This window comes from Heterodontus francisci, unplaced genomic scaffold (assembly GCF_036365525.1).
Source record: "Heterodontus francisci isolate sHetFra1 unplaced genomic scaffold, sHetFra1.hap1 HAP1_SCAFFOLD_323, whole genome shotgun sequence".
Lineage (NCBI taxonomy): Eukaryota > Metazoa > Chordata > Chondrichthyes > Heterodontiformes > Heterodontidae > Heterodontus > Heterodontus francisci.
The window spans coordinates 798995-822187 of record NW_027141078.1 but is presented as its reverse complement, the minus strand read 5'-3'; the positions used below and the strand labels follow the sequence as shown (position 1 = coordinate 822187).

General features: G+C 51.6%; 2 protein-coding genes across 4 annotated transcripts in view; one reads left to right on the top strand and one right to left on the bottom strand.

Annotated features, from left to right (window-relative positions):
- Positions 1 to 6247, top strand: part of LOC137361961 (rootletin-like) — a 38540-nt gene extending 32293 nt beyond the window's left edge. The window contains exons 27-32 of one of the 2 annotated variants that reach the window (XM_068026554.1): positions 274 to 699; positions 1306 to 1446; positions 2484 to 2684; positions 2848 to 2979; positions 3926 to 4105; positions 4772 to 6247. In XM_068026554.1, coding sequence (XP_067882655.1) covers positions 274 to 699; positions 1306 to 1446; positions 2484 to 2684; positions 2848 to 2979; positions 3926 to 4105; positions 4772 to 5065 — 1374 coding nt within the window. In that variant the 3' untranslated portion in view covers positions 5066 to 6247. The remainder of the gene's footprint in view (positions 1 to 273; positions 700 to 1305; positions 1447 to 2483; positions 2685 to 2847; positions 2980 to 3925; positions 4106 to 4771) is intronic. The other variant, XM_068026555.1, reaches the window with a different exon arrangement.
- A 315-nt stretch (positions 6248 to 6562) lies between these two features.
- LOC137361959 (uncharacterized) overlaps positions 6563 to 23193 on the bottom strand; it is a 52174-nt gene continuing 35543 nt past the window's right edge. For both annotated transcript variants that reach the window (XM_068026549.1, XM_068026551.1), the window contains 4 exons: positions 11633 to 11668; positions 9948 to 10035; positions 9451 to 9524; positions 6563 to 8901 (listed from right to left, as the gene is read on the bottom strand). In XM_068026549.1, the coding sequence (XP_067882650.1) occupies positions 8807 to 8901; positions 9451 to 9524; positions 9948 to 10035; positions 11633 to 11668 (293 nt within the window). In that variant the 3' untranslated portion in view covers positions 6563 to 8806. The remainder of the gene's footprint in view (positions 8902 to 9450; positions 9525 to 9947; positions 10036 to 11632; positions 11669 to 23193) is intronic.

Below are 23193 nucleotides of genomic sequence, written 5' to 3'. Positions count from 1 at the left end.
CCCCCCCCCCCCCCGCCCCCTCACCTCCCTCACCACCACCTACCTTACAACAGCGAAGGCGTGGTAGTAAATGTAGCTCGTTGGCCGGGCAGCGCTCTGGGGGCATTCCGCGGAGGCCTGCAGGCGCCGGAGAAATGCCAGTTGTTGCTGTAAAGCCGGCGTGACACGTTTACATGGGATATTTGCGTGGGAGAAGGGTGGCGGCGGGAGGGGGGGTGGGGGCGTCGCTGCGCCGCGGCTCGCTGACGCCCGGATTTGTGTTTCCTCCCACAGGAGAAGGCGAGGAGGGCCAAGGCCGCGGAGGAGGAGGCGGAGGAGGAGGGGCGGAGGACCCGCCTGCAGCTGGAGGCCGCGCAGGCCGAGCTGGCCAGGTCGGGCCTGGCCGTCCTCACGCTGGAGGGGGACCTGCGGCGGGCGCGGGCTGAGCTGGCCGAGCGGGAGTTGCAGCTGCGGCAGTCCCAGGCGGCCGGCGACTCCCTCCTGAGGAGGGCGGCGCAGAGGGAGGGCGAAGCCGCCGCCCTGCGGGAGGAGCTGGGGCGCGCCCGAGCCGAGGCGGGGCGGGAGGCAGCCCGGGGGCGGGCCGAGCGGCTGCTGAGGGCCCTGGCCGAGGCTCAGGCCCGGGGGGCCTCGCTGGAGGACGAGGTGGCCAGGCTGCGGGGGGCCCTGGGGGCCGCTGAGAAGGACCTGCGAAACGTCCAGGTAAGGCGCCGCGCCCGCCTCCGTCCCTCGCCAGGGGCCTCGCGCCCCGGCGCCCGTCCCGTCTAGGCCGCCAGTGTCAGAGGGAAAGAAAGCTGCCGGCGTTACACGGTCTGGCATCCACGTGACTCCAGTCCCCGTCTCATATTGACGGCTCCCCCTCGTTCCGGCCTCGCCCGCAACTGGAAACATCTCTACATCTACGCAATCGAAACCCACCCCCCCCCTTTCGTAATATTCTATCCCTCCATCAGGTCACTCCTGAGCTTCCTCTACCCTACAGAAAAGAGCCCCAGTCTGTTCAATCTTTCCCCCATAGTTATAAACCCACTTCAGTTCCGGTGCTATCCAGTCACCTCTTGTTTCAGCGGTGGGCACCGCTGGTAGAGGGGCCAGTAGGGACTCGGAGAGGCTGGGTGGCCACCCGCTCTGCTGGGACCGTGCTCTGGGAGAGTATTTACGAGCCTGTTGCGTAATGGGAGGGGGGAAGTTGCGTTTCTTTATCCCCCCGGGGTCGGTCGGATTCGAGCAGGCTCTCCACACCCCCGTCCCCCCCGGCTGCCAACTTGGTCTCAGGCATTATCCCTCTGACCGCACCCACCCCAACAGGAACAGCTGGAGGCCGCGCGTCGAGAGGCTGAAGACGAGAGACTCCAACAACGGGCGCAGGGCGAGCAGGCGCAGGAGAAGGTGGAGGAGCTGTGGGGCAGATATCACAAACTCGAGGCGCAGAAAGAAAGCCAGCTGCAGGTAACCCGAGGCAGGGCAACTGGGTAAAGGGGAACGGGGATGCCCGGGGTGTGTGTGTGTGTGTAACTGGGAGGAGGTGGGTGAGAGGGTTAACCCCCCCCCTCCGATAGGGGAACGGGCTGCCCGGTGTGTGTGTGTGTAACTGGGAGGAGGTGGGTGAGAGGGTTAATCCTCCCTCCGATGGGGGAACGGGCTGCCCAGTGTGTGTGTGTGTAACTGGGAGGAGGTGGGTGAGAGGGTTAATCCCCTCCCTCCGATAGGGGAACGGGCTGCCCCGGTGTGTGTGTGTAACTGGGAGGAGGTGGGCGAGAGGGTTAATCCCCCCTCCGATGGGGGAACGGGCTGCCCCGGTGTGTGTGTGTAACTGGGAGGAGGTGGGTGAGAGGGTTAATCCCCTCCCTCTGATAGGGGAACGGGCTGCCCGGTGTGTGTGTGTAACTGGGAGTAGGTGGGTGAGAGGGTTAATCCCCTCCCTCCGCTAGGGGAACGGGCTGCCCGGTGTGTGTGTGTAACTGGGAGGAGGTGGGTGAGAGGGTTAATCCCCTCCCTCCGCTAGGGGAACGGGCTGCCCGGTGTGTGTGTGTAACTGGGAGGAGGTGGGTGAGAGGGTTAATCCTCCCTCCGATAGGGGAACGGGCTGCCCGGTGTGTGTGTGTGTAACTGGGAGGAGGTGGGTGAGAGGGTTAATCCCCTCCCTCCGCTAGGGGAACGGTCTGCCCCGGTGTGTGTGTGTAACTGGGAGGAGGTGGGCGAGAGGGTTAATCCCCCCTCCGATGGGGGAACGGGCTGCCCCGGTGTGTGTGTGTAACTGGGAGGAGGTGGGTGAGAGGGTTAATCCCCTCCCTCCGCTAGGGGAACGGGCTGCCCCGGTGTGTGTGTGTAACTGGGAGGAGGTGGGCGAGAGGGTTAATCCTGCCTCCGATAGGGGAACGGGCTGCCCGGTGTGTGTGTGTAACTGGGAGGAGGTGGGGGAAAGGAAGTTGGAGTGTTTCTGTACAGTTTCCAACGGTGTCTCGCATCCGATCCCCCGGGTTCAGGAACTGCACGCTGCCCAGGAGAGTCAGTTGGCCGAGACAGAGAAGTCGAGGGCCCTGGAAGGGGAGAATCGCCTGGCCCAGGAGAGGCTTGCCGGCCTGCAGCGTGCCGTGGCCCAGCTGGAGACGGAGAAACTGGAGGCCGAGCGGGCGGCATCCCGGTTGGAGAGGGACCGGACAGCGGTGAGGAGAGCACTGGAGAAGGTAGGCCGAGGGGGAGGGGGAGAGGGAGGGAGGACAAAGGGGTGCGGGCGGGCAGTGGGGGTGGGGGGGGGGGTCGGGGAGTGTCCGAGCTGGTAGCTGTGGAGGGAGGCTGAGGGTAATGGGGGCGGCCCAATAACTGGTTCGCCTCTCTTCGGCTTCACAGGCCGAGCGGGACAAGGTGCGAATGGAGGGGGAGATCCGTCACCAGTCGGCCGAGCGCAGGCACCTGGAACAGACACTGAGGCGTACAGAGAAAGAACTCATCACCACCAAGCCACAGCTCCAGGCCCTGCAGGTCAGTTGACAGCTGGCTCCGAGTGTGCTCTAACCGAGGGATATGGAGAGTGGAACTGTGCACAGTTCTCCCAGTGTGGTCTAACTGAGGGAAATGGAGAGCGGAACTGTGCACGGTGCTCCCAGTGTGGTCTAACCGAGGGATATGGAGACTGGAACTGTGCACAGTGCTCCCAGTGTGGTCCAACCGAGGGATATGGAGAGTGGAACTGTGCACAGTGCTCCCAGTGTGGTCTAACCAAAGGGATATGGAGAGTGGAACTGTGCACAGTGCTCCCAGTGTGGTCTAACTGAGGGAAATGGAGAGCGGAACTGTGCACGGTGCTCCCAGTGTGGTCTAACCGAGGGATATGGAGACTGGAACTGTGCACAGTGCTCCCAGTGTGGTCCAACCGAGGGATATGGAGAGTGGAACTGTGCACAGTGCTCCCAGTGTGGTCTAACCAAAGGGATATGGAGAGCGGAACTGTGCACAGTGCTCCCAGTGTGGTCCAACCGAGGGATATGGAGAGTGGAACTGTGCACAGTGCTCCCAGTGTGGTCTAACCAAAGGGATATGGAGAGGGGAACTGTGCACAGTGCTCCCAGTGTGGTCCAACTGAGGGATATGGAGAGTGGAACTGTGCACAGTGCTCCCTGTGTGGTCTAACCGAGGGATATGGAGAGCGGAACTGTGCACGGTGCTCCCATTGTGGTCTAACCGAGGGATATGGAGAGTGGAACTGTGCACAGTGCTCCCAGTGTGGTCCAACCGAGGGATATGGAGAGTGGAACTGTGCACAGTGCTCCCAGTGTGGTCTAACCAAAGGGATATGGAGAGGGGAACTGTGCACAGTGCTCCCAGTGTGGTCCAACTGAGGGATATGGAGAGTGGAACTGTGCACAGTGCTCCCTGTGTGGTCCAACTGAGGTTCGATGCAGGTTGAATCCATTCTTTTGCCCCCCAGACTCAAATCTCCGAGATGAAGAGCTCCCACGATCGAGAGCTGGCCAATGTCACATCCCGAGGCCAAGTAGAGCTTCAGGGAGAGGTTGATCATTTGCGGCTTTCCCTCAGACAACTGGAGACGACACTGGAATCCAGAGAGAGAGCCCACCGTCAGCGTGTGAAGGGATTAGAGGAGCAGGTGAGGGAGCGCCGCGCCGTCGGAGGGCCAGTACTGAGGGAGTGCCGCGCCGTCAGAGGGCCAGTACTGAGGGAGTGCTGCACTGTCGGAGGATCAGTACTGAGGGAGCGCTCACTGTTGGAGGGTCAGGACTGAGGGAGTGCCGCACTGTCGGAGGGTCAGTACTGAGGGAGTTCCGCGCTGTCGGATGGTCAGTACTGAGGGAGTGCCGCACTGTCGGAGGGTCAGTACTGAGGGAGTGCTGCGTCGTCGGAGGGTCAGTACTGAGGGAGTGCTGCGCTGTCGGAGGGTCAGTACTGAGGGAGTGCCGCACTGTCGGAGGGTCAGTACTGAGGGAGTGCTGCGCTGTCGGAGGGTCAGTACCGAGGGAGTGCCGTACTGTCGGAGGGTCAGTACTGAGGGAGTGCCGCGCTGTCGAAGGGTCAGTACTGAGGGAGTGCCGCGCTGTTGGCGGGTCAGCACTGAGGGAGTGCCCCACTGTCGGAGGGTCAGTACCGAGGGAGCGCCGCACTGTCGGAGGGTCAGTACTGAGGGAGTGCCACACTGTCGGAGGGTCAGTAATGAGGGAGCGCTCCAGTCTCCCCCACTCGGCTCTGCCCTCATGCTCCCCCTCCCCTCCACCTTTGACCTATGGCCTCTGACCTGCTCCTTCGTCCCTCTCCCTAGATCTTTGTACTGAAGACCCAGATGAGAATCGAACTCCAGCACAAGCAACAGTACATCCGCCTGTCGGCCCAGGCCAACGACCAGCTCTCCGGCCTCCGCCGGAACTTGACCGACTCGCTGACCGCCGTGTCCCGTGACCCCGACCTCTCCGTCCTCGAGTCCGAGACTCGCCGTCTGGACGTCTCGCTGAGCCGCAGCCTGCACGCCTCTCCCCGGCCGCTGGCGTCCCCGTCCCCCGGGGCGAGCTGGACCACGTCCCCCACCCGGGGTCACCCGGACAGGGCCGACCCCTGACCCCTGGGGCTTAGCCAGGGAGGACCGACCCCTGACCCCCGACTTACTGGACGGCTGAACCGTCCTGGTAGACGAGCAGGGGCTCCCTGTCCCCCTTCAAAGGAGTCAGCTCTCTCTCTGTCTGTGTCTCTCTCTATGTGTGTCTCTCTCTCCCTTTGTGTGTGTGTTTCTCTCCCTCTTTGTCTCTCTATGTATCTCTCTTTCTCCCTCTCTCTCTCTGTCTTTCCCTCTCTCTATTTCACTGTCTCCCTCTCTCTCCGTTTTTCTGTCTCCCTCTCTCTCTGTCTTTCCCTCTCGATTTCACCGTTTCTCTCTCTTTCTCCCTATTTCAGTGTCTCTCTGTCTCCCTCTCTCCGTCTTTCTCTGTCTCGCTCTTTCTCTCTCTCCCTCTGTTTTTCTATGTCTCCCTCTCTCTCTATTTCACTGTTTCTCTGTCTCCCTCTCTTTCTCCCTGGTTTTCTGTCTCACTCTCTCTCTGTCTTTCCCTCTCTATTTCACTGTCTCTCTCTCTTTCTCCCTATTTCACAGTCTCTCTCTTTCTGTCTCCCTCTCTCTCTCCGTCTTTCTCGGTCTCCCTCTCTCTCTCCGTCTTTCTCGGTCTCCCTCTCTTTCTCTCCGTCTGCCTCTGTCTCCCTCACTCTGCCCCCCCCCACCCCCCGTTACGACAAAGTGTTTGCAACGAAGTCCTTCCGATGACGTTTCCCGCGATGATGTCAGGAGGAGTACTCGCTTTGTGTCCTGCAGATGCACGGAATACTAACCCCTTCCCGGGACTTGGGAAAGAGGGGCGGGTGAAAACGAAGGGAAGGGGCGAATCGGATGCAGGGCCCGCTCTCCGATGCCAACGGACTCCGCCCTTCCGCGGCGAAGGGGCGCCCTGGGCGTGCCCTCCCAGTTACCCGACAGGAGAGTGCCCTCTGAGGGCGGCATCTGACCCCTGACCGGGTCGGAAGCGAGTCAACTTTGACCGCCCCCCCCCCCCCCCCCGCCGCGCCGTCCCTCCCCTCTGCTCACGCCCGTTAGTCGCTCCCTGGTCCCATCCTGGCCCCTGTGCCAGTGTTTGCTTCGGCTGCCTTGAAAGTTTATACCGTATTTTTGTAACAAAGCTGTTATTTAAAGGTCACTAATATTTTTTACGCCCCCTGGATTTGTTTCCCCCCCTCCGAAGATTAAAATATATTTACAGGGAAAAAAAAATGTTTTCTTCTGCATTCTTCGGCGGGACGGGAATCGCGAGTCAGATTTGTCGCCCAACCAGCCATTCCCCCGAGTCCGCTGAGACGCCCCAGGAACCGGTTCTCCGATTAACCCCACCCCGCATCCCGATCAGAGAGAGAGAGAGAGAGAGAGAGGGGAGCCCTTCAGCCTGACTGGAGGCGGGGGTTGAGGGGCTGAACCTAATCCCCCGGAGGGGCGAGGGTTCAAGGGTCAGACAGGGAACGCGACCGGCAACGGGAAGACGTTAAACCTTAAATCGAGAGCCAGCTTCAAGCGAGATTCATTCCGGTTTTTTTTTATTGTGGGGGTTTCGGCGACATGTCTCGTCTACAGCGTGGATACACGGCGGCTGAGTGCAGGAGCGGCGAGGTCTTCCCGCGGGACTTGGCGTCGGCGTCTCGGGACCCGGTCGCGGGCCGTTCCCCACCCGTCGCGCTGTTCCCCTCAAACCCCCCGCCCCCAATTAAGCCGCAATACCAAGGCTCGTAGAGCCCGAGAGCTCCTTGCCGCATGACCCCCGAACCAAGAGGGCCCAATCGTTTGGCGGGCAGAGGGGTGGACGGCCAAATTTCAGCCCTCCCATTCTACAGGCCAAGAGTTAGAGGCCAATTTTAAGGCCTCAATTCTATAGGCCGAGAGTTAGAGACCAATTTTAAGGCCTCAATTCTATAGGCCGTGAGTTATGGACCAATTTTAAGGCCTCAATTCTACAGGCCGAGTTAGAGGCCAATTTTAAGGCCCCAATTCTATAAGCCAAGAGTTAGAGGCTAATTCTAAGGCCTCAATTCTATAGGCCGTGAGTTATGGACCAATTTTAAGGCCTCAATTCTACAGGCCGAGTTAGAGACCAATTTTAAGGCCTCATTTCTAAGGCTGAGAATTGGAGACCAATTTTAAGGCCTCAATTCTACAGGCCGAGTGTTAGAGACCAATTTTAAGGCCTTAATTCTACAGGCAGAGAGTTAGAGACCAATATTAAGGCCTCAATTCTACAGGCCGAGAGTTAGAAGCCAATTTTGAGGCCTCAATTCTACAGGCGGAGAGTAAGAAGCCATTTTTAAGGCCTCAAATCTACAGGCTGAGAGTTTGAAGCCAATTTTAAGGCCTCAATCCTACAGGCTGAGAGTCAGAGGCCAATTTTAAGGCCTCAATTCTATAGGTAGTGGGTTAGAGGCCAATTTTAAGGCCTCAATCCTACAGGCTGAGAGTCAGAGGCCAATTTTAAGGCCTTGATTCGACAGGTTGAGAGTTAGATGCCAATTTTAAGGCCACAATACTACAGGCAGAGGTTTAGAGGCCAATTCTAAGGCCTCAATTCTACAGGCCGAGAGTTAGAGACCAATTTTAAGGCCTCAATTCTACAGGCCGAGCATTAGAGACAAATTTTAAGGCCTTAATTCTACAGGCCGAGAGTTAGAGACCAATGTTAACGCCTCAATTCTACAGGCCAAGAGTTAGAGGCCAATTTCAAGGCTGCAGTTCAACAAGTCAAGAGTAAGAGGCCAATTTCAAGGCCGCAATTATACAGGCAGAGAGTTAGATGCCAATTTTAAGGACTCAATTCTACAGGCAGAGAGTTTGAGGCCAATTTTAAAGCCTCAATTCTACAGCGAGAGTTAGAGGCCAATTTCAAGGCCACAATTCTACAGGCCAAGAGTTAGAGGCCACTTTTAAGGCGCCAATTCTATAGGCCGAGAGTTAGAGGCCACTTTTAAGGCCCCAAATCCATAGGCCGAGAGTTGGAGGCCAATTTTAAGGCCTCAATTCTACAGGCAGAGAGCTCGAGGCCAATTTTAAGGCCTCAATTCTACAGGCAGAGAGTTAGAGGCCAATTTCAAGGACTCAATTCTACAGGCTGAGAGTTGGAGGCCAATTTTAAGGCCTCAATTCTACAGGCTGAGAGTTAGAGACCAATTTTAAGGCCTCAATTCGACAGGCTGAGAGTTCGAGACCAATTTTAAGGCCTCAATTCTACAGGACGAGAGTTAGAGACCGATTTAAGGCCTCAATTCTATAAGCCAAGAGTTAGAGGCCAATTATAAGGCCGCAATTCTACAGGCCGAGAGTTAGAGTCTAATTTTAAGGCCTCAATTCTGCAGGCCGAGTGTTAGAGGCCAATTTTAAGGCCTCAATTCTACAGAGAGTTAGAAGCCAATTATGAGGCGTCAATGGTGGTGGACAAGGACCTTGTGGGATAGACGAGGGTCGGCCGTGGGTTCAACCCCCCCTCCCCCGGCCAAATGTCCCATCCCCTCCCCCACCCCTCACTCCCCTAGACTTGACCGAACGGTGTCTGGGGCCATTGCTTCAGATGTCGCAGCTCCTCAGGAAAAGTTTGGGGGATGCGGGGATTTGGGAGAGAGTGGGGTGGAATGACAGAAACTTGATTTTCCAGCCAGTCCTGTTTTCCCTTCACTGCCCTGTCCATTGGGGATGCCCCCTCCCCCCCCCCCACTGCAAATGTCCCTACCCACACCCCTCCCCCCCCCCACCCCATGCCCTCCTCTCCTCCTCCGTTGAGACTCAGGGGAGGACGTCATTGCAACGGATGTGACTCCTGCCTCTGTTGTTCCGACGATAGCGTCGTGGCCAACCCTGTTGGGTACGACACAGGTCAGCTGTGCGGAGAGAGAGAGAGAGACGGAGAGAAGAGCACGTTAGATACAGAGTAAAACTCCCTCTACACTGTCCCCCATCAAACACTCCCGGGACAGGTACAGCACAGGATTTGCTGCTGCCTAATTGGGGGTGCTGAGTGCTGGTTGCAGCAACGAGGTTCAGCTGACAATGCTTTCCCCCATCAAACACGCCCCAGGACAGGTACAGCACGGGGGTTAGATACAGAGTAAAGCTCCCTCTACACTGTCCCCCATCAAACACTCCCGGGACAGGTACAGCACAGGGTTTGCTGCTGCCTAATTGGAGGTGCTGAGTGCCGGTCGCAGCAACGAGGTTCAGCTGACAATGCTTTCCCCCGTCAAACACCCCCCAGGGCAGGTACGGCACAGGGTTTGCTGCTGCCTAATTGGAGGTGCTGAGTGCCGGTCGCAGCAACGAGGTTCAGCTGATAATGCTTTCCCCCGTCAAACACCCCCAGGGCAGGTACAGCACGGGGGTTAGACACAGAGTAAAGCCCCCTCTGTGATGTAGCGCACACTGAACATTACCTTTAATCTTTTCTTCCTGAAGGCAGACAGTCCGAATGCAAATCTCCTTGTTCACCACATACATCCTCCGCAGGCTGTGAATAAAAGCAGACACCACCGTAGTCAAGGTAGTTTTCAGAGTGCGGGAGTAGGGTTTGGATTGGATTATCTCCCTGTGCACCCCCCCCCCACCCCCGCTTCCCCCCAGCTCCCTCCTCCCTCTCCAGCCGCTGAAAAAAATCCCAGGGTCTTCTGCACGCCGGCGTGCGTTTGGGGGGGGCGGGGTCCCCCCCACCTTCACCCGAGGGAGAGGAAGGGCCCGCCTTGGTGACGTCACGGTCACGGAGGTGATAACCGAGGAGGGCGGGGTTGGGAGAACCTGGGATCTTTCCGAATTGTGGTGTCGGAACGCTTCCGGCTCTCGGACGACAGGCGATGCACAGAGAGCGTAGGCCCCTCCCGTATCTTGCACAGTGCAGTGACCTCCCTCCCATCGGAAACCCAGGGCCAGTCATTACCTGTAGAAACAGATCTTGTGGATACACTGTTTAAGAGGCTGGTGAACGGAGTACAGACGGGTACAGGGGTATTGTTCTTCACGACACTCTGCAAGAGACACAGAGAGAGAGGTATAGGACCATCAATATTACACAGGTTAATCCCCTTCCCTCCGATAGGGGAACGGGCTGCCACCGGTGTGTGTGTGTGTAACCGGGAGGAGGTGGGTGAGAGGGTTAATCCCCCCTCCGATAGGGGAACGGGCTGCCCGGTGTGTGGGAGGTGAGAGAGAGAGAGAAAGAGAGAGAGGAGCGGAGAGGTTTAGAGAGGGAATTCCAGAGCTCAGGGCCCCAGGCAGCTGAAGCCACGGCCCCCAATGGGGGAGCGATGGGAATCGGGGGATGGTCAAGAGGCTGGGAGTGGAGGAGGTTACAGAGATAGGGAGGGTTGTCGGGGGCTGGAGGAGGTTACAGAGATAGGGAGTGTTGTCGGGGGCTGGAGGAGGTTACGGAGATAGGGAGGGTTGTCGGGGGCTGGAGGAGGTTACGGAGATAGGGAGGGTTGTTGGGGGCTGGAGGAGGTTACAGAGATAGGGAGGGTTGTTGGGGGCTTGAGGAGGTTACAGAGATAGGGAGGGTTGTCGGGGGCTGGAGGAGGTTACAGAGATAGGGAGGGTTGTCGGGGGCTGGAGGAGGTTACAGAGATAGGGAGGGTTGTCGGGGACTGGAGGAGGTTACATAGATAGGGAGGGTTGTTGGGGGCTGGAGGAGGTTACAGAGATAGGGAGGGTTGTTGGGGGCTGGAGGAGGTTACAGAGATAGGGAGGGTTGTCGGGGCTATAGGAGGTTACAGAGATAGGGAGTGTTGTCGGGGGCTGGAGGAGGTGACAGAGATAGGGAGGGTTGTCGGGGGCTGGAGGAGGTTACAGAGATAGGGAGGGTTGTCGGGGACTGGAGGAGGTTACAGAGATAGGGAGGGTTGTCGGGGGCTGGAGGAGGTTACAGAGATAGGGAGGGTTGTCGGGGGCTGGAGGAGGTTACAGAGATAGGGAGGGTTGTTGGGGCTGGAGGAGGTTACAGAGATAGGGAGGGTTGTCGGGGGCTGGAGGAGGTTACAGAGATAGGGAGGGTTGTCGGGGGCTGGAGGAGGTTACAGAGATAGGGAGGGTTGTAGGGGACTGGAGGAGGTTACAGAGATAGGGAGTGTTGTCGGGAGCTGGAGGAGGTTACAGAGATAGGGAGGGTTGTCGGGGACTGGAGGAGGTTACAGAGATAGGGAGGGTTGTTGGGGGCTGGAGGAGGTTACAGAGATAGGGAGGGTTGTCGGGGGCTGGAGGAGGTTACAGAGATAGGGAGGGTTGTTGGGGGCTTGAGGAGGTTACGGAGATAGGGAGGGTTGTTGGGGGCTGGAGGAGGTTACGGAGATAGGGAGGGTTGTCGGGGGCTGGAGGAGGTTACAGAGATAGGGAGGGGACGAGGAGGGATTTGAAAACAAGGATGTGAATTTGAAAAATCGAGCCTGTGTCGGTCAGCGAGCGCAGGGAGGGTGATGGAGGGGGAACGGAAACGGGGCCGGTTGTGAGTTGGAACACGGGAGGTCGGGGGCAGAGGTCGGGATGAGTCAGTGGTTAGGTGACGTGTGAGAGGCGCTGGGTGGCTCGAGGCGGGTTGAGAGTCTGCGTGCAGGCAGGCACAGAGGAACTCACCTTCTGGGAAGACAGGGAACTCGATCGGTGGGGGCTCTGAGGGAGGCAGAAACATAAAACATCAGCTTCTTTCCGTCTGCGTGCGTTCCCGTCCATTCACGCTGTCCCCACCCTCTCCTGTTCCAGCACAGAATGAGGCCATTCAGCCCCTCTACTCTGTGCTCCTCCCACACGAGCCTCCTCCCCTCTCCTCGTCACCCCCCCCCTCCCCTTCCCCCATCCACACCTCCCTCGCGTCTTCGTCCATCTCCGCCCCTTAAACGCATCTCCGTGACTCGCCCTCATCCCACTCCCCCCCCCCCGTGCTGGCGAGTTGCACATTCTCCGGATCAAGAGGTTTCTCCCGAATTCCCGATCGGATTTATCAGCGAATGTCTTATATTGACGGCTCCCCCTCGTTCCGAACCTTGCCCGCAAGTGGGAACGTCCCTCCGTCTCCCCGATCGAAATCCCTTTTCGTAATCTTCGAGCCCTCCATCAGGTCACCCCTCAGCTTCCTCTACCCTAGAGAAAAGAGCCCCAGTCTGTTCAATCTTTCCCCACAGTTATAAACCCCCGCCTCAGTTCTGGGTGGGTATGTGTGAGAGACGGGGTGTGTGTGTGTGTTGAGTGAGTGTGTGTGTTGAGTGAGTGTGTGTGTTGAGTGAGTGTGTGTGTTGAGTGTGTGTGTGTGTTGAGTGTGTGTGTGTGTGTGTGATTGAGTGGGTGTGTGATTGAGTTAATGTGTATATGAGTGAGTGAGTGGGTATATGAGTGAGAGTGAGTGAGTGAGTGTGTGATTGAGTGAATGTGAGTGAGTGAGTGTGTATGAGTGAGTGAGTGTGTATATGAGTGAGTGAGTGTGTGTATGAGTGAGTGTGTGTATGAGTGAGTGAGTGTGTGTCTGAGTGAGTGAGTGTGTGATTGAGTGAGTATGTATATGAGTGAGTGAGTGAGTACTGTGTATATGAAGGAGTGAGTGTGCATATGAGTGAGTGAATGTGTATGTGAGTGAGTGTGTGTGTATGAGTGAGTGAGTATGTGATTGAGTGTGTATATGCGTGTGAGTGAATGAGAGTGTGTGAGTGTGATTAAGTGTAAAGTGTGTGATTGAATGAGTGTGTATATGAGTGAGTGAGTGTGTGATTGAGTGTGAGCGAGCGAGTGAGTGTGCGTGAGGTGAGTGCATGATTGAGTGAGTGTGTACGAGTGTCAGTGTGTGATTGAGTGAGTGAGTGTGTATATGAGTGTGTCAGTGTGTGTGTGACTGAGTGTGTCAGTGTGTGTGTGACTGAGTGTGTATATGAGTGTGTCAGTGTGTATATGGGTGAGGCAGTGTGTATATGAGTGTGTCAGTGTGTGTGTGTGTGACTGAGTGTGTATATGAGTGTCTGAGTGTGTATATGGGTGTGTCAGTGTGTGTGTGTGTGACTGAGTGTGTATATGAGTGTGTCAGTGTGTATATGAGTGTGTCAGTGTGTATATGAGTGTGTCAGTGTATATGAGTGTGTGACTGAGTGTATATATGAGTGTGTCAGTGTGTATATGAGTGTGTCAGTGTGTATATGAGTGTGTCAGTGTGTGTGTGACTCAGTGTGTATATGGGTGTGTCAGTGTGTATATGAGTGTGTCAGTGTGTGTGTGTGTGACTGAGTGTGTATATGAGTGTCTGAGTATGTATATGGGTGTGTCAGTGTGTGTGTGTGTGACTGAGTGTGTATATGAGTGTGTCAGTGTGTATATGAGTGTGTCAGTGTGTGTGTGTGACTGAATGTATATATGAGTGTGTCAGTGTGTATATGGGTGTGTCAGTGTGTATATGAGTGTGTCAGTGTGTGTGACTGAGTGTGTATATGAGTGTGTCAGTGTATATGAGTGTGTCAGTGTGTGTGACTGAGTGTATATATGAGTGTGTCAGTGTGTATATGAGTGTGTCAGTGTGTATATGAGTGTGTCAGTGTGTGTGTGTGTGACTGAGTGTGTATATGAGTGTGTCAGTGTGTATATGGGTGTGTCAGTGTGTATATGAGTGTGTCAGTGTGTATATGAGTGTGTCAGTGTGTGTGTGTGACTGAGTGTGTATATGAGTGTGTCAGTGTGTATATGAGTGTGTCAGTGTGTATATGAGTGTGTCAGTGTGTGTGTGACTGAGTGTGTATGAGTGTGCCAGTGTGTATATGAGTGTGTCAGTGTGTATATGAGTGTGTCAGTGTGTGTGTGAGTGTGTGACTGAGTGTATATATGAGTGTGTCAGTGTGTGTGTGAGTGTGTGACTGAGTGTATATATGAGTGTGTCAGTGTGTGTGATTGAGTGTGTCAGTGTGTATGAGTGTGTCCGTGTGTATATGAGTGTGTCAGTGTGTGTGTGTGAGTGTGACTGAGTGTATATATGAGTGTGTCAGTGTGTATATGAGTGTGTCAGTGTGTGTGTGAGTGTGTGACTGAGTGTATATATGAGTGTGTCAGTGTGTATATGAGTGTGTCAGTGTGTGTGTGTGTCTGACTGAGTGTATATATGAGTGTGTCAGTGTGTATATGAGTGTGTCAGTGTGTGTGTGAGTGTGTGACTGAGTGTGTATATGAGTGTGTCAGTGTGTGACTGAGTGTGTATATGAGTGTGTCAGTGTGTATATGAGTGTGTCAGTGTGTGACTGAGTGTATATATGAGTGTGTCAGTGTGTATGAGTGTGCCAGTGTGTATGTGTGTGTGTGGGTGTGTGACTGAGTGTGTATATGAGTGTGTCAGTGTGTATATGAGTGTGTCAGTGTGTGACTGAGTGTATCAGTGTGTGACTGAGTGTGTATATGAGTGTGTCAGTGTATATGAGTGTGTCAGTGTGTGACTGAGTGTATATATGAGTGTGTCAGTATGTATATGAGTGTGCCAGTGTGTATGAGTGTGTCAGCGTGTGTGTGTGACTGAGTGTATATATGAGTGTGTCTGTGTGTGTGTGTGTCAGTGTGTGTGTGAGACTGAGTGTGTATATGAGTGTGTCAGTGTGTATATGAGTGTGTCAGTGTGGGTGTGAGTGTGTGACTGAGTGTATATATGAGTGTGTCAGTGTGTGTGATTGAGTGTGTCAGTGTGTATATGAGTGTGTCAGTGTGTGTGATTGAGTGTGTCAGTGTGTATATGAGTGTGAGTGTGTGACTGAGTGTGAAAATGAGTGTGTCAGTGTGAAAATGAGTGTGTCAGCGTGTATATGAGTGTGTCAGCGTGTATATGAGTGTGTCAGCGTGTATATGAGTGTGTCAGTGCGTGTGTGAGTGTATGACTGAGTGTATATATGAGTGTGTCAGTGTGTGTGATTGAGTGTGTCAGTGTGTATATGAGTGTGTCAGTGTGTGTGTGAGTGTATATACGAGTGTGTCAGTGTGTATATGGGTGTGTCAGTGTGTATATGAGGGTGTCAGTGTGTGACTGAGTGTGTATATGAGTGTGTCAGTGTGTATATGAGTGTGTCAGTGTGTGACTGAGTGTATATATGAGTGTGTCAGTGTGTATATGAGTGTGCCAGTGTGTATATGAGTGTGCCAGTGTGTATATGAGTGTGTCAGTGTGTATATGAGTGTGTCAGTGTGTGTGTGTGACTGAGTGTATATATGAGTGTGTCAGTGTGTGTGTGTGTGTCAGTGTGTGTGTGTGTCAGTGTGTGTGTGTGTGTCAGTGTGTGTGTGAGACTGAGTGTGTATATGAGTGTGTCAGAGTGTATGAGTGTGTCAGTGTGTATATGAGTGTGCCAGTGTGTATATGAGTGTGTCAGTGTGTATATGAGTGTGTCAGTGTGTGACTGAGTGTATATATGAGTGTGTCAGTGTGTATATGAGTGTGTCAGTGTGTGTGTGTGTGTCAGTGTGTGTGTGTGTGTCAGTGTGTGTGTGAGACTGAGTGTGTATATGAGTGTGTCAGTGTGTATATGAGTGTGTCAGTGTGTGTGTGAGTGTGTGACTGAGTGTACATATGAGTGTGTCAGTGTGTGTGTGAGTGTGTGACTGAGTGTATATATGAGTGTGTCAGTGTGTGTGATTGAGTGTGTCAGTGTGTATGAGTGTGTCCGTGTGTATATGAGTGTGTCAGTGTGGGTGTGAGTGTGTGACTGAGTGTATATATGAGTGTGTCAGTGTGTGTGATTGAGTGTGTCAGTGTGTATATGAGTGTGTCAGTGTGTGTGATTGAGTGTATCAGTGTGTATATGAGTGTGTCAGTGTGTATATGAGTGTGTGACTGAGTGTATATATGAGTGTGTCAGTGTGTGTGATTGAGTGTGTCAGTGTGTATATGAGTGTGTCAGTGTGTGTGTGAGTGTGTGACTGAGTGTATATATGAGTGTGTCAGCGTGTGTGATTATGTGTGTCAGTGTGTATATGAGTGTGTCAGTGTGTGTGTGAGTGTGTGACTGAGTGTATATATGAGTGTGTGAGTGTGTGTCAGTGTGTATATGAGTGTGTCAGTGTGTATATGAGTGTGTCAGTGTGTGTGTGAGTGTGTGACTGAGTATATATGAGTGTGTCAGTGTGTGTGATTGAGTGTGTCAGTGTGTGTGATTGAGTGTGTCAGTGTGTGTGATTGAGTGTGTCAGTGTGTATGAGTGTGTCAGTGTGTGTGATTGAGTGTGTCAGTGTGTGTGTGAGTGTGTCAGTGTGTGTGTGAGTGTGTCAGTGTGTGTGTGTGACTGAGTGTATATATGAGTGTGTCAGTGTGTATATGAGTGTGTCAGTGTGTATATGAGTGTGTCAGTGTGTGTGTGTGACTGAGTGTATATATGAGTGTGTCAGTGTGTGTGATTGAGTGTGTCAGCGTGTATATGAGTGTGTCAGTGTGTATATGAGTGTGTCAGTGTGTGACTGAGTGTATATATGAGTGTGCCAGTGTGTATATGAGTGTGCCAGTGTGTATATGAGTGTGTCAGTGTGTATATGAGTGTGTCAGTGTGTGTGTGTGACTGAGTGTATATATGAGTGTGTCAGTGTGTGTGTGTGTGTCAGTGTGTGTGTGTGTCAGTGTGTGTGTGTGTGTCAGTGTGTGTGTGAGACTGAGTGTGTATATGAGTGTGTCAGAGTGTATGAGTGTGTCAGTGTGTATATGAGTGTGCCAGTGTGTATATGAGTGTGTCAGTGTGTATATGAGTGTGTCAGTGTGTGACTGAGTGTATATATGAGTGTGTCAGTGTGTATATGAGTGTGTCAGTGTGTGTGTGTGTGTCAGTGTGTGTGTGTGTGTCAGTGTGTGTGTGAGACTGAGTGTGTATATGAGTGTGTCAGTGTGTATATGAGTGTGTCAGTGTGTGTGTGAGTGTGTGACTGAGTGTACATATGAGTGTGTCAGTGTGTGTGTGAGTGTGTGACTGAGTGTATATATGAGTGTGTCAGTGTGTGTGATTGAGTGTGTCAGTGTGTATGAGTGTGTCCGTGTGTATATGAGTGTGTCAGTGTGGGTGTGAGTGTGTGACTGAGTGTATATATGAGTGTGTCAGTGTGTGTGATTGAGTGTGTCAGTGTGTATATGAGTGTGTCAGTGTGTGTGATTGAGTGTATCAGTGTGTATATGAGTGTGTCAGTGTGTATATGAGTGTGTGACTGAGTGTATATATGAGTGTGTCAGTGTGTGTGATTGAGTGTGTCAGTGTGTATATGAGTGTGTCAGTGTGTGTGTGAGTGTGTGACTGAGTGTATATATGAGTGTGTCAGCGTGTGTGATTATGTGTGTCAGTGTGTATATGAGTGTGTCAGTGTGTGTGTGAGTGTGTGACTGAGTGTATATATGAGTGTGTGAGTGTGTGTCAGTGTGTATATGAGTGTGTCAGTGTGTATATGAGTGTGTCAGTGTGTGTGTGAGTGTGTGACTGAGTATATATGAGTGTGTCAGTGTGTGTGATTGAGTGTGTCAGTGTGTGTGATTGAGTGTGTCAGTGTGTGTGATTGAGTGTGTCAGTGTGTATGAGTGTGTCAGTGTGTGTGATTGAGTGTGTCAGTGTGTGTGTGAGTGTGTCAGTGTGTGTGTGAGTGTGTCAGTGTGTGTGTGTGACTGAGTGTATATATGAGTGTGTCAGTGTGTATATGAGTGTGTCAGTGTGTATATGAGTGTGTCAGTGTGTGTGTGTGACTGAGTGTATATATGAGTGTGTCAGTGTGTGTGATTGAGTGTGTCAGCGTGTATATGAGGGTGTCAGTGTGTATATGAGTGTGTCAGTGTGTGTGTGAGTGTGTGACTGAGTATATATGAGTGTGTCAGTGTGTGTGATTGAGTGTGTCAGTGTGTATATGAGTGTGTCAGTGTGTGTGATTGAGTGTGTCAGTGTGTATATGAGTGTGTCAGTGTGTGTGTGAGTGTGTGACTGAGTGTATATATGAGTTCGTCAGTGTGCGTGATTGAGTGTGTCAGTGTGTATATGAGTGTGTCAGTGTGTGTGCTTGAGTGTGTCAGTGTGTGTGCTTGAGTGTGTCAGTGTGTATATGAGTGTATCAGTGTGTATATGAGTGTGTCAGTGTGTATATGAGTGTGTCAGTGTGTATATGAGTGTGTCAGTGTGTGCGTCAGTGTGTGTGTGAGTGTGTAACTGAGCGTATATATGAGTGTGTCAGTGTGTGTGATTGAGTGTGTCAGTGTGTGTGATTGAGTGTGTCAGTGTGTATATGAGTGTGTCAGTGTGTGTGATTGAGCGTGTCAGTGTGTGTGATTGAGTGTGTCAATGTGTATATGAGTGTGTCAGTGTGTGTGATTGAGTGTGTCAGTGTGTATATGAGTGTGTCAGTGTGTATATGAGTGTGTCAGTGTGTGTGTGAGTGAGTGTGTCAGTGTGTATATGAGTGTGTCAGTGTGTGTGATTGAGTGTGTCAGTGTGTATATGAGCGTGTCAGTGTGTATATGAGTGTGTCAGTGTGTATGAGTGTGTCAGTGTGTATGAGTGTGTCAGTGTGTATATATGAGTGTGTGGCTGAGTGTATATATGAGTGTGTCAGTGTGTGTATATGAGTGTGTCAGTGTGTGTATATGAGTGTGTCAGTGTGTATATGAGTGTGTCAGTGTGTATATGAGTGTGTCAGTGTGTGTGTGAGTGTGTGACTGAGTGTATATATGAGTGTGTCAGTGTGTGTGATTGAGGGTGTCAGTGTGTATATGAGTGTGTCAGTGTGTATATGAGTGTGTCAGTGTGTGTGATTGAGTGTGTCAGTGTGTGTGATTGAGTGTGTCAGTGTGTGTGATTGAGTGTGTCAGTGTGTGTGATTGAGTGTGTCGGTGTGTATATGAGTGTGTCGGTGTGTATATGAGTGTGTCAGTGTGTGTGATTGAGTGTGTCAGTGTGTATATGAGTGTGTCAGTGTGTGTGATTGAGTGTGTCAGTGTGTGTGTGAGTGTGTCAGTGTGTGTGTGAGTGTGTGTGTGAGTGTGTCAGTGTGTGTGTGTGACTGAGTGTATATATGAGTGTGTCAGTGTGTATATGAGTGTGTCAGTGTGTGTGTGACTGAGTGTATTTATGAGTGTGTCAGTGTGTGTGAGTGTGAGACTGAGTGTATATATGAGTGTGTCAGTGTGTGTGATTGAGTGTGTCAGTGTGTATATGAGTGTGTCAGTGTGTATATGAGTGTGTCAGTGTGTATATGAGTGTGTCAGTGTGTGTGTGTGTGACTGAGTGTATATATGAGTGTGTCAGTGTGTATATGAGTGTGTCAGTGTGTATATGAGTGTGTCAGTGTGTATATGAGTGTGTCAGTGTGTGACCGAGTGTGTATGAGTGTGTCAGTGTGTATATGAGTGTGTCAGTGTGTGACTGAGTGTATATATGAGTGTGTCAGTGTGTGTGATTGAGTGTGTCAGTGTGTATATGAGTGTGTCAGTGTGTGTGTGAGTGTGTGACTGAGTGTATATATGAGTGTGTCAGCGTGTGTGATTATGTGTGTCAGTGTGTATATGAGTGTGTCAGTGTGTGTGTGAGTGTGTGACTGAGTGTATATATGAGTGTGTGAGTGTGTGTCAGTGTGTATATGAGTGTGTCATTGTGTATATGAGTGTGTCAGTGTGTGTGTGAGTGTGTGACTGAGTATATATGAGTGTGTCAGTGTGTGATATTGAGTGTGTCAGTGTGTGTGATTGAGTGTGTCAGTGTGTGTGATTGAGTGTGTCAGTGTGTATATGAGTGTGTCAGTGTGTATATGAGTGTGTCAGTGTGTGTGTGTGTGTGACTGAGTGTATATATGAGTTCGTCAGTGTGCGTGATTGAGTGTGTCAGTGTGTATATGAGTGTGTCAGTGTGTGCTTGAGTGTGTCAGTGTGTATATGAGTGTGTATATGAGTGGTTGACAAGAGAGGTTGAGAGTCTTGTTAGGAAGAAGAAGGATGCGTATATAAAGTTGAGGAAAAAGGGCACAGGCATAGCTCTGGAGGGATACAAGATGGCCAGGAAGGATCTGAAGAAAGGGATTAGGAGAGCTAAGAGAGGGCATGAAAAATGCTTGGCGGGTAGGATAAAAGAAAACCCCAAGGCCTTTTACGCGTATGTCAGAAATATGAGGATGACTAGGGGGACCATAGGTCCGGTCAAGGACAATAGCGGGAGACTGTGTGTTGAGCCGGAAGAGATAAGTGAGGTTTTGAATGAGTACTTCTCTTCGGTATTTACGAATGAGAAGGGGTGTATTACTGAAGAGGACGGTGTGAAACAGACTGGTAAGCTCGAGGAAGTGCTCGTTAGGAGGGAAGATGTGTTGGGGTTTTTGAATAACTTGAAGATAGACAAGTCTCCCGGGCCTGACGGGGTATATCCAAGGATGTTATGGGAAGCAAGGGATGAAATTGCAGAGCCGCTGGCAATGATCTTTTCATCTTCTCTGCTGACGGGGGTGGTACCAGGTGATTGGAGGGTGGCAAATGTTGTGCCCCTGTTCAAGAAAGGGAATAGGAACAACCCTGGGAATTACAGGCCAGTTAGTCTTACTTCGGTGGTAGGCAAGTTGATGGAAAAGGTGCTGAGGGATAGGATTTCTGAGCATCTGGAAAGACACTGCTTGATTCGGGACAGTCAGCACGGTTTTGTGAGGGGTAGGTCTTGCCTCACAAGCCTGATTGAATTCTTTGAGCAGGTGACCAAGCAAGTGGATGAGGGTAAACCAGTGGATGTGGTGTACATGGATTTTAGTAAGGCATTTGATAAGGTCCCCCATGGTAGACTTATGGAGAAAGTCAGGAGGCATGGGATAGTGGGGAATGTGGCCAGTTGGATTAAGAATTGGCTAACTGATAGAAGGCAGAGAGTGGTCTTAGATGGTAAATACTCAGCCTGGAGCCCAGTTACCAGTGGCGTGCCGCAGGGATCAGTTCTGGGTCCTCTCCTGTTTGTGATTTTTATTAACGACTTGGATGAGGAAGTCGAAGGGTGGGTCAGTAAATTTGCAGATGATACAAAGGTTGGTGGAGTTGTGGATACCGAGGAGGGCTATTGTCGTCTGCAAAGGGACTTGGATAGGTTGCAGTGCTGGGCTGAAAAGTGGCAGATGGAGTTTAACCCTGAAAAGTGTGAGGTCGTCCATTTTGGAAGGACAAACATGAATGCAAAATACTGGGTTAACGGTAGGGTTCTTGGGCATGTGGAGGAGCAGAGAGACCTTGGGGTCTATGTGCATAGATCATTGAAAGTTGCAACTCAAGTGGATAGGGCTGTGAAGAAGGCATATGGGGTGTTAGCGTTCATTAGCAGAGGGATTGAATTTAAGAGCCGTGAGGTGATGATGCAGCTGTACAGGACCTTGGTAAGGCCTCATTTGGAGTACTGTGTGCAGTTCTGGTCGCCTCATTTTAGGAAGGATGTGGAAGCCTTGGAGAGGGTGCAGAGGAGATTTACCAGGATGTTGCCTGGAATGGAGAATAAGTCTTACGAGGAAAGGCTGAACATTCTAGGCCTCTTCTCATTAGAAAGGAGAAGGATGAGGGGTGACATGATAGAGGTTTATAAGATGATCAGGGGAATAGATAGGGTAGACAGTCAGAAACTTTTTCCCCGGGTGAAGCAAAGCGTTACAAGGGGTCATAAAATTAAGGTGAAGGGTGGGAGATATAAGGGGGATGTCAGGGGAAGGTTCTTTACCCAGAGAGTGGTCGAGGCATGGAATGCCTTGCCCGGGGAAGTTGTTGAGTCAGAAACTTTAGGGACTTTCAAAAGGCTTTTGGATAGGTATATGGATAAAGGAGAATGATGGGGTATAGATTAAATTGTCCTTGACAGAGGACAAAGGATCGGCACAACATTGTGGGCCGAAGGGCCTGTTCTGTGCTGTATGTTCTATGTTCTATGTTCTATGTATCAGTGTGTATATGAGTGTGTCAGTGTGTGTGTGAGTGTGTAACTGAGTGTATATATGAGTATGTCAGTGTGTGTGATTGAGTGTGTCAGTGTGTGTGATTGAGTGTGTCAGTGTGTGTGATTGAGTGTGTCAGTGTGTATATGAGTGTGTCAGTGTGTGTGATTGAGCGTGTCAGTGTGTGTGATTGAGTGTGTCAATGTGTATATGAGTGTGTCAGTGTGTGTGATTGAGTGTGTCAGTGTGTATATGAGTGTGTCAGTGTGTATATGAGTGTGTCAGTGTGTGTGTGAGTGAGTGTTTCAGTGTGTATATGAGTGTGTCAGTGTGTGTGATTGAGTGTGTCAGTGTGTATATGAGTGTGTCAGTGTGTATATGAGTGTGTCAGTGTGTATATGAGTGTGTCAGTGTGTGTGATTGAGTGTGTCAGTGTGTATGAGTGTGTCAGTGTGTATATGAGTGTGTGGCTGAGTGTATATATGAGTGTGTCAGTGTGTGTATATGAGTGTGTCAGTGTGTGTATATGAGTGTGTCAGTGTGTATGAGTGTGTCAGTGTGTGTGTGAATGTGTGACTGAGTGTATATATGAGTGTGTCAATGTGTGTGATTGAGTGTGTCAGTGTGTGTGATTGAGTGTGTCAGTGTGTATATGAGTGTGTCAGTGTGTATATGAGTGTGTCAGTGTGTGTGATTGAGTGTGTCAGTGTGTGTGATTGAGTGTGTCAGTGTGTGTGATTGAGTGTGTCGGTGTGTATATGAGTGTGTCGGTGTGTATATGAGTGTGTCAGTGTGTGTGATTGAGTGTGTCAGTGTGTGTGATTGAGTGTGTCAGTGTGTATATGAGTGTGTCAGTGTGTGTGATTGAGTGTCAGTGTGTGTGTGAGTGTGTCAGTGTGTGTGTGAGTGTGTCAGTGTGTGTGTGTGACTGAGTGTATATATGAGTGTGTCAGTGTGTGTGATTGAGTGTGTCAGTGTGTATATGAGTGTGTCAGTGTGTGTGTGAGTGTGTGACTGAGTGTATATATGAGTGTGTGAGTGTGTGTCAGTGTGTATATGAGTGTGTCAGTGTGTATATGAGTGTGTCAGTGTGTGTGTGAGTGTGTGACTGAGTATATATGAGTGTGTCAGTGTGTGTGATTGAGTGTGTCAGTGTGTATATGAGTGTGTCAGTGTGTGTGATTGAGTGTGTCAGTGTGTGTGATTGAGTGTGTCAGTGTGTATATGAGTGTGTCAGTCTGTATATGAGTGTGTCAGTGTGTGTGTGAGTGTGTGACTGAGTGTATATATGA